This window comes from Monomorium pharaonis, chromosome 5, assembly GCF_013373865.1.
Source record: "Monomorium pharaonis isolate MP-MQ-018 chromosome 5, ASM1337386v2, whole genome shotgun sequence".
Lineage (NCBI taxonomy): Eukaryota > Metazoa > Arthropoda > Insecta > Hymenoptera > Formicidae > Monomorium > Monomorium pharaonis.
Window position 1 is genome coordinate 15,751,213 of NC_050471.1, and position 9,987 is coordinate 15,761,199.

General features: G+C 46.5%; 2 protein-coding genes across 2 annotated transcripts; one reads left to right on the forward strand and one right to left on the reverse strand.

The window, feature by feature from the left end:
- Positions 1–1,130: 1,130 nt before the first annotated feature.
- LOC118645766 lies at positions 1,131–2,444 on the reverse strand. The gene has a single exon (XM_036287473.1). It carries the CDS (start codon positions 2,442–2,444, stop codon positions 1,131–1,133), a length of 1,314 nt encoding a protein of 437 aa, XP_036143366.1.
- A 5,322-nt stretch (positions 2,445–7,766) lies between these two features.
- LOC105828835 (leucine-rich repeat extensin-like protein 5) lies at positions 7,767–8,522 on the forward strand. The gene has a single exon (XM_012667373.1). It carries the CDS (start codon positions 7,767–7,769, stop codon positions 8,520–8,522), a length of 756 nt encoding a protein of 251 aa, XP_012522827.1.
- Positions 8,523–9,987: the final 1,465 nt, after the last annotated feature.

Here is a 9,987-nt window from a genome sequence, read left to right on the forward strand (position 1 = left end):
TTACAGATGTTAAAAATAAAAAGAAAAATAAATTATCCAATGAAACAATTTCCGCAATTTCCATTGTTCGCTCGAGTTTCCAAACAAAAAATATTAATTGTGTAAATTTTGAACCCGATTGTAAACATTTCGAACTACATGATCCGGAAAATTTATATGCACAACAATCTACTTCGTCTGATGGCACTTAATATTTCTTTTCTAATTTTTATATAATATTATTGCTTAACGTAGAGTCACACTTATTAATTATTTAATTTAACGTACATTTATATTTATTAGTGTTTTCCTTAACGTCAAGTTGCAGTAATCTAGCCAATTTTTTTCCTTTTACGTTTATTATAGTATATATAATAATTGTTTTTTTTAGGTATTTATTTTTATAGATGTGCAGTACCTTTGTACAATATTTCCTTTTACTTAAATTTTTATATTGCGTTATTAAATATATATAATTTATGATATTTGCTGAGATTTGTTAACAAAAGAGTATTTACTGTTTCAGTATTAAATATTAATATATATGCATATTTAAGATATTTTGTCACATGTAAGTTAAGTTTATAGAGATTAACTATGAAAATATTTGTGATATTAACATTTTTTTTATTGTGATATTAGTTATTCATTTAGTTATTCATTGATATTCATTTGGTTTATAATAAATATAATCATTTAATTACATATAAATATTGTTTTCTTTTGTGAATAATAATGTACTTTCTTATTGAATACTGGTAAGGTTTTTGGCAGTTTTCCTTACCCTTGCAACAAATGTTGGTATTCCTTTTTAATTCTGCCAAATAAATGTCTCTTGTTTTAAATATATACATGATGTAATTAATTATTTTAATACCCTTCTCTGCTTTAGTTACTTTTTTCTATTATAACTATTTTTGTGTGCGCGTGTGTGTGTGTGCGCGCGCGCACGCGTGTATTTATATTTTTCTTTTTTTTGCTTGGAAAATTTAATAATATTTTAGATAATTTTTTAAAATTTACAATATGTACATATATACGTGTTACTACTGCTTTCTTTTCAATTTCTTAATTTAGATAATTTTTAATTTAGATAATTTTTAAGAATATCTAAATCGAGGGTCTAACGGGACCGTTATTTTCATGAACTTCTACTTCACTACCAACGCGCCAACGCGCGTGCGCGAGAAAAAGCGGCCCCAGGAACAACACTGCTCGGTAGCGGGCTCCCAAGAGGATGATGGCCACTCCGTTCTGTCCTTGCTGAGCCAGCAAGGGCCGGTCCACCAGAGTGGGTGTTTGAAGAGTTCACTAGGCGAGATTCCTCGGGATGCGCAGTCAGCTGGGTTGTCTCTGCCTGGAACGTGGCGCCAGGAGGCTTCTGGAAGGAGCTCCTGGATGCGTGAAACCCGGTTGGCCACGTAAGTTTTCCACCGAGAAGCGTGGCCTCGTATCCAATCAAATGTGACCTTGGAGTCAGACCACAAGATAACAGGAGCTGTAAACAAACTCAACGTGTTGCGAACGTGGATAATTAAATCAGACAGTAATGAGGCCGCACAGAGCTCCAGTCGCGGCAAGGAGACAGGTTTTATCGGGGCGACCTTCGTCTTGGCCGCCAGCAAATGCAGACGAAGTCCGTCAGTCTGAGCCACACGGAGGTAAGCGACGGCTGCATAGCCTCGCTCCGACGCATCGGCGAAGCCATGCAGTTCGAATCCTGAGTTTTCGTCACCGCCACTCACCCAGCGACTGACTCGGATGGAGGCGAGCTGCGGCAACTCTTGGAAGAATTGCTGCCATTGCTGAACATCTCCCGGGTGAAGAGGAGCATCCCATTCAAGGTTCTGCAACCAGGTAGATTGGATCAGAATCTTGGCCCGATTGACGACGGGAGCCAGCCACCCAAGAGGATCGAACAACCGGGCGGTCTCAGCGAGCACACTTCTCTTGGTGTAGTTGGAGATGGAACGCTGCTTGATTGAGAACGAGAACGCGTCCTCGGCTGGATACCAATGCAGCCCCAGAGTTGCATGACCCTCGTGCTTCCAGGAGACTGAATCGGCTAAGAGGCAGTGATCTGAAGGAATTCCGACTAATATGTCCGGGCAGTTGCTGCTCCACTTTCGCAAGGAAAACCCGCCCGCCGTGCACAGCTGGCGCAGCTCTTTCTGCACCACTACTGCGTCTTGCTTGGAGTGGGCCCCGGTCACTATGTCGTCGACATAGCAATCGCGGCGCAGCACGGCGGCGCCGCGTGGAAATCGCGTTTCCTCGTCGTCGGCGAGCTGGCGGAGAGTGCGGATAGCAAGAAACGGAGCGCACGCGAGGCCGTAAGTAACAGTATTAAGGCGGTACTCGCGGATCGAATCACTTGGTGAGTGCCTCCATAGAATGCGCTGAAAATCTCTGTCCTCGGGTGCCACAAGGATCTGGCGATACATCTTCTCGATGTCCGTTGCCATGACGTAGCGATGCCATCGCAACAGTACGTCAGCGAGAGGCGGAAGCAGGTTGGCCCCGACAAGCAAGTGCGAGTTGAGAGACTCACCAGACTTAGTGCGTTGAGACCCATTGAAGACTCGGAGCTTGGTGGAGGCGCTCGTGTCCCGAAGCACGCCATGGTGAGGTAAGTAGCATAAGTTCTGCTTGGTTGCGTCAGCGTGTTCAGCTGTCGGTTCCATGTGCTGTAGCTTCTCGTATTCTTTCAGGAAGGTCCGATACAGGCTCCCGAACTGGGCGTCAGCGTCGCATTGACGTTTCATGGAGGCCAGCAGTCGCTCAGCAGGCCTACGGGTCTCACCAAGAGAGATAGGAAGGGAAGAGAACGGCAACCGCACTACGTAGCGCCCGACTGAGTATTTTAGGTATAATGCATCTCTACCACTGTAAACCCTTAAAATTTGAGGACATGTTTGACATATTGAAAATTGCAAAGTTTGGCGGACTGCACAGATTTCCTAGAATTTTTCTCGCGGTTTCCACTTGCAGGGAAATAAAGTTTGAACTTTTCCCTACAATTAAAAAAAAAAGTTTCTGCAATTTTTTTCCGCGAAGTTACGGCGTTTCAAAGATACCAGTGCATTTTTGACCTACCGCCAGCATTAGCATTATCCGATGTACACCACGGGGAGGTTGCTGATCGGATTTTGCACATCGTGTGTGTGTGTGTGTGTGTGTGCGCGCGCGCGCGTGTGTGCGGTGTGTGGGTCAGCAGAGATAAGGACCCCATGGTTCGTCACTCCCACGGTATTTAACGACTCCAAACCCTCTCTGCTGTGTGTGTGTGTGTGTGTGTGTGCGCGCGCGCGCGTGTATATGTGTATTGGTGTATGTATTGTAACACTAAAAAGAAATTTAGAAACTCGTATTACCTCCTCTTCGTGCGATCACTTCTCGCAGCCGCGTGCGCATGTTTATGCATGCTCTAATTTCCTATTGAGGAATTTCATTCCAAATTCTGATTAGAGCTTCTGATAAATTTTAAAGATTAGTTGGTGGTCGGACCAAACTTCTTAACCTGCGACCCATAATGTCCCAGATATGCTCTATGGGGTTTAAATCTGGACTGACCGCAGGATGTGGTAGCACTTGGATTTCATTTTCTCGTAAAAACTCGCGAGTAACTGCTGCGGTGTGAGGTTTCGCGTTGTCGTGCATAAGGACAAAATTTCTCCCCATTCGTTGGCTCATTGGAACCACATGAGGTCTCAAAACTTCATCAATATAACGCGCTGCTGTCACTCCTGGCGGTGGCATAATGACAAGATCTGTGCGTTGCCTTGACGTTATTCCTCCCCAGACCATTACCAAGCCATTATTAAATGCCCTAACAGAAGCAACGCATGCCCGATCAAAACGTTGTCCACGACGACGCCAGACACGAACACGTGCATCATTACCAAAGAGACAAAATCGTGACTCGTCGGTAAAGAGTACATTTGCCCATTGTCTTTTTGTCCACTTGATGTGACTTCGTGCGTACTCTAATCGAGCACGTCGATGTGTGATTGTTAAAGAAGGCACACGGACACGACTTCGTGATCTCAAACCCACCTCGTGCAATCGATTCCTCAGTGTTTGGTCACTAATTTGTCGTCCCGGTAAAACTGCATCGCCAATTCGGCAAGCTGTGGTTACCGGGTTTCTCTCTACAAAATGCCTAATAGCACGATCTTCACGTGCAGTCGTCATACGTCTCCGTCCTTGTCCTTCTGCTGGCTCTAATTCTCCCGTTTGTCGGTAGCGAGCCCAAATCCGAGAAACAGAAAATTGATTCACGCCAATTTGTCCTGCGACGTACCTTTGGGAAAATCCTTCCCCCAAAAGTGCAATAATCTGGGCACGCTGAATTGCACTCACTGGACGCATTTTTATATTTCTACACTGTTTTCTATCAGAAGAAAAACCAAGCAGTATGCAATTCGTTTAGTATAACACGATGCAAAGATAGTGGTAAATGATCCTTAAAATGATCACAAATGAAATCCGAGAAACCGCAGATTGATTCACGCCGATTCGTCTTGCGATGTACCTTTCGTACGTCGTCACAAATACCGAGCAGTATGCAATTTGTTTAGTACAACACGATGCAAAGACAAATTGGAAAATGTGTCCTCGGATTTCATTTAGAATCATTCTCGGGATTATTTTCCACTATCTGAAAAGGAGTGCCTCACCGTTGTATGAGAGATTCAAAAGATGCGACCGTACCTGGGAGGATACATCACAGTAATCACCGATCACTTCTTCCTTCGGTGGCTCCGCTCATTAGAAAATCTGACCGGCCGTTTAGCGCGATAGGCGGTGGCCCTGCAACAGCACGACTTCGACGTGCAGTACCAGAAAGGCGCCTTACGTGCCCGACGCCTTATCACATCAGCTCCTAGACGGGGGGGGGGGATGAGACGAATAAAGACAGCACTGGCGGCCATCACGTCAACATGCAAGTGGTACCAGCAAATGATACAGATCGTCCGAGAAAACCCGAACAAGCTACCGGACTACATGGTACAAAACGACAGTCTATACCGCCATTTTCACCCATTCCACCGAAGACAACGACGACCCGTCTGCATGGAAACTGTGCGTGCCGCTATCGCAGAGAGAAGAGGTGCTGAAAGAATGCCACGATGCCCCTACTGCCGGCCACCTAAGGATCGCAAAGACATTGGCTCGACTGGCGCAGAAATACTATTGGCCAGGAATGTTCCAGCAAGCGGCAAAATACGTACGCCGCTGCACGAATTGCCGAAAACATAAACCGTCGCAACAGCAAACAGCCGGATTAATGCATCACGCCACTGTGGACGCACCGAACATGGTAGTAGCGATAGACCTCGTGGGGCCGCTACGAGGTCATCTGAAGGACATACCTGGATCTTGGTATGCCAGGACGTTTTTACCAAGTGGATAACTACGAAGCCGCTACGCCAAGCCACCACCGCCGCAGTAACAAGAGCTGTCAACGAAAAAATCGTTCTGCAACACGGATGCCCCCGGAGAATCATTACTGATAACGGACGCCAGTTCGTGAGCCAGGAATTCCGCGATCTACTTGCACAGGCCGGCATCGAACACCGAAAAACGCCGCCGTACTGGCCACAGTGTAACCCAGTCGAGCGAGCAAATAGGACGCTAAAGACGAGGATCGCGCAGTTCATCGAACAGAATCACCACCAATGGGACCGCCACTTACCACAGCTAACGTTCGCCGCCAACACCGCCGCCCACGAAAGCACCGGGTACACGCCAGCAATGTTAACATATGGCCGAGAGCTCACTGCACCCGGCACGTTGCGAGCAAGAACCGAACAAACCCTAGGCGAGGCCATACCAGCCGGCCGACCTACCGCGCGAGCGCAACAAATTCAAAAACTGTGCGAGCAGTTCGAAATCGCGAGGCGCCGCCAAGAAGAGGCAAGACAAGCGCGTTACTACAATCTACGGAGGCGCGACTGGAGACCCGAGATCGGAAGACAGGTCTATTGCCGCGAACATCCGCTCTTCAAGGTCCAGGAGAACTTCGCGGAGAGCGTGCCGTTAACACACGGTGCAATAGCGCACATCCCGATAGCACACGTCCCGATATCGCACAATAAAAAAGGCATATTATCCCGATAGCGCACAAAGTAAAAAGCGTATTATCCCGATAGCGCACATCCCGATAGCACACAAAGATTTAGTAAATTCTCGATAGCGCACATCCTCATAGCACACATAAAGATTTAATAAATTCCCGATAGCATACATCCCGATAGCACACATAAAGATTTAGTGAATTTCCGATAGCGGACATCCCGATAGCACACATAAAGATTTAGTAAATTCCCGATAGCGCACATCCCGATAGCGCACAACCCGATAGCGCACATCCCGATAGCGCACAACCCGATAGCGCACATCCCGATAGCGCACAACCCGATAGCGCACATTCTGATAACGCACATAAAAATTTAGTAAATTCTCGATAGCGCACATCCCGATAGTGCACATCTCGATAGTGCTAATCGCGTTAGCGCACATCCCGATAGCACACATAAAGATTTAGTAAATCCCCGATAGCGCACATCCCGATAGCGCACAACCCGATAGCGCACATTCTGATAACGCACATAAAAATTTAGTAAATTCTCGATAGCGCACATCCCGATAGTGCACATCTCAATAGTGTTAATCGCGTTAGCGCACATCCCGATAGCATACATAAAGATTTAGTAAATTCGCGATAGCGCACATTCCGATAGCATACATAAAGATTTAGTAAATTCCCGATAGCGCACAACGTGATAACGCACATCCCGGTAGCGCACATCCTGATAACGCACATAAAAAATCAGTAAATTCCCAATAGCGCACATCCCGATAGCGCATATCCCAATAGCGCGAGTGAGTTCCAGATGCACACAGATCAAAGTGGACACAGCAGGATCAATAAAACGGACACAGTAAAAACAGACACAGTGTCAATCAGACAAAAATAAAGTCGTGCAAAATTTTGAATGAAAGTTTATAGGCATAAAGTGTTTAGTCGAATGTAAGCAGGGATGAGGAGGGAGTGTGGGTGGACCTCGCGTAGAAGGTCGCAAACCCATGTGGTAAGTCCGTTTGTTACTGTATTCACTCAGCGTGTTATATCTATTTTGACCTGTGCGCTATCGGGATGTGCGTTAACGGGATGTGCGCTAACGGGATGTGTGCTATCGGGATTTGCGCTATTGGGTTGTACGCTAACGGGATGTGCGCTAACGAGATGTGCGCTATCGGAATGTACGCTAACGAGATATGCGCTGTCGGGATGTACGCTATCGGGTTATGCGCTATCGGGATGTGAGCTATCGGGAATTTACTAAATCTTTATGTGTGCTATCGAAATGTGCGCTATAGAGATGTGAGCTATCGAAATAATGCGCTTTTTACTTTGTGCGCTATCGGGCTAATATGCCTTTTTTACTGTGCGATATCGGGACGTGTGCTATCGGAATGTGCGCTATCGGAAATTTACTAAATTTTTATGTGTGCTATCGGAATGTGCGCCATTGCACCGTGTGCTAACGGGACTCTCCCACTTCGCGGGAAAACTGGCGCCCCGATACGCCGGTACATAATCGACCGCCATATATCACCCGTTATAGTACGACTTCGCGACCAAAACATAAGAATACTAGAGACCGCGCACGTTAAAGACCTGAAGGAGAATCCGGACGTCGAACCAAAATAAGACCACTGGGTATAAAAGGGTGCAATGAATCAGGCCGAAACAGAAGAGAAGCGAGGAAGTAGTCAGTATGGCTCGAGTAAGGAGCACGCTCCGTGACTGCCTCGCCCGTACCTCGACCACCGCGCATCCCGGTGAACACCAAACCGTTCGAAGCGTCCACCCGACTACCGGCACAAAACTAGCAACGCAACAACGGCTCGCTCGATACCGCTACACCAGCCTCGACGTCGACTTTATCACGACCGTTCGGACCACGCCGACCACCGATGATCCGAAGGCGGACCGTCCGCTCCCGGCAAGAACGGCTGTATACCGGGGCATTACTTGCCGCCGACGACGACCGACGCTGCTCGCCACGTTCTGGTCGACATTGTCCGACCTGGACGACGACGACGAGGATACCGCTGAAAAGGAGGCCACACCACCAGCTACGGCCGTGCAACCAGCTGAGCCACCGCCACGGGCCACCGAACCGAACCAACCAACACCAAGGCCGCCAAGTCAGGGCCCGCCGCTGCCTACACCTCCGCCAGCGCCGCTACCAACCGCAGGGTACTTCATCCGACCACCGCTGTCAATGGCGATGCCACCGTCAACATCCGGGTACTATACTGGGTCAACGGCGGTGCAGTCATCACCAGTGCCCGCACTGCCATCACCGCTAACTCCGCCGCCCTCCGGATCGTCCGTCATCACCGGCGACGTCCTATGGACCATCCCGTGGAATCAAATCCGGCCAGGCCGCTGCTACCGCCACCAAGCCCTCGGACACCGCATTGTGATAAAACACCAGCCCGACGGGTCCTGGTATATCCGTAAATAAAGCATACATTTTTGTACATATAGACAGGGTCTGCCGAGGGGGAGGTGTGACGAGCCGTTCCGTATACGACCGTCGAGATCGTGGAGTACAGAGCTGTTACCCCCCTACCTTGTGTAGTCCCCTCCGCTATCTTGCCTCCGCTTAAGTCTCTGCTCCTCTTGTCACCAAAGGGAGCGTCCTAGGGATGCGCACAGTAATAAACGGACTCACCAGCTGAGTGAAACGGACACAGTGACAAACGGATACAGTAGCAAAACGGACACAGTGCAAAACGGACACAGTGCAAAACGGACACAATAACAAACGGACACAGTGCGAAACGGACACAGTAACAAACGGACTTACCACATGGGTTGCGACTTTTTAGGGCCATATTTCACTATCGCTTAGAGTAAAATTCCATTCTTTTGGAGTGATATTTCACTCCAAGAAATTTAGAGAGTATATATTCGAGAATGTTTCTAAAATTCGTAAAATTTTTACGTGGTTTCTACGTCGAATCCACATGGATTATAATCGCATCCACATAGATTCTAGTTTTTGAGTGGATGTCCACTCGAAAATTCATGTGGATTTCACGATGCTGATCCACGTAGCATTAACGCGGATATCACGTACTGTTTTATTGGGATCTTGCAGCATTATTTAAGCGGCTGCCCATTAGCAGACAGCGGTCAGTAACTAATCAATCACGCCGTTACGCGTCTCCCGCAAGTGAATATTAAGTGCGGGTCTTAAATAAATTAACATTTGGGACTTAGCCGGGAAAACGAATCTCGACCGAGCGGAGCTAACACGGAGGTCCTTACTGCACGATTTGCGCTAAGCGGAGCGACCAAGTAACGAGCTAACACCGCGCGCCGTATCTTATCGCGATGTGTGCAATACGATGTGGCATCTCCGACGACCATGTGTGTTGAGAGCTGAATTGTACGCTAATAGAAATAAACATATTTTAATACAAGACGAGTGTCTTTCTGTGACTTGTGGACCTGGTCATCACCAGCACTCCTTTCGCGAGTTCCAATTCCTTGGGCAGGAATCAAAAATACATTTGTTGCACCAAAAGAACACAACACAATATTTCTGAAAATTTTTATCATCTTGTTCTATTCCATTTTATTAATAATAATTTTAATTTTAAAACTTCTGTCGAAATTAATGATAAATTTAAACAAATTGTATAATTTTCTATGTCCATGGCACTGTTATTAATGTCAACTGTAGACCAACTTGTCATATCAGTATGCGACGTACTGCATTATTTAATATATTATTTATTTCTTTATTATTTTTCCAAATTAAAGTTAATGAATTGTAAAATTAATTTAGTTTATCAATTCAAGGTTAATTTAGTTAAGTTTAAGTTTACATGAACAAAACTAATTCAGTCAAAGTTATGTTCTGATTAAATTGAAACCTAAGTTAAAAATTGATTTCTGAAAAACTCATGCAATTATCGGTA

Bases quoted from the DNA above. Each gene is read 5' to 3' on its own strand.
- LOC118645766 (XM_036287473.1), bottom strand. From the start codon at position 2,444: ATGGCAACGGACATCGAGAAGATGTATCGCCAGATCCTTGTGGCACCC.
- LOC105828835 (XM_012667373.1), top strand. From the start codon at position 7,767: ATGGCTCGAGTAAGGAGCACGCTCCGTGACTGCCTCGCCCGTACCTCG.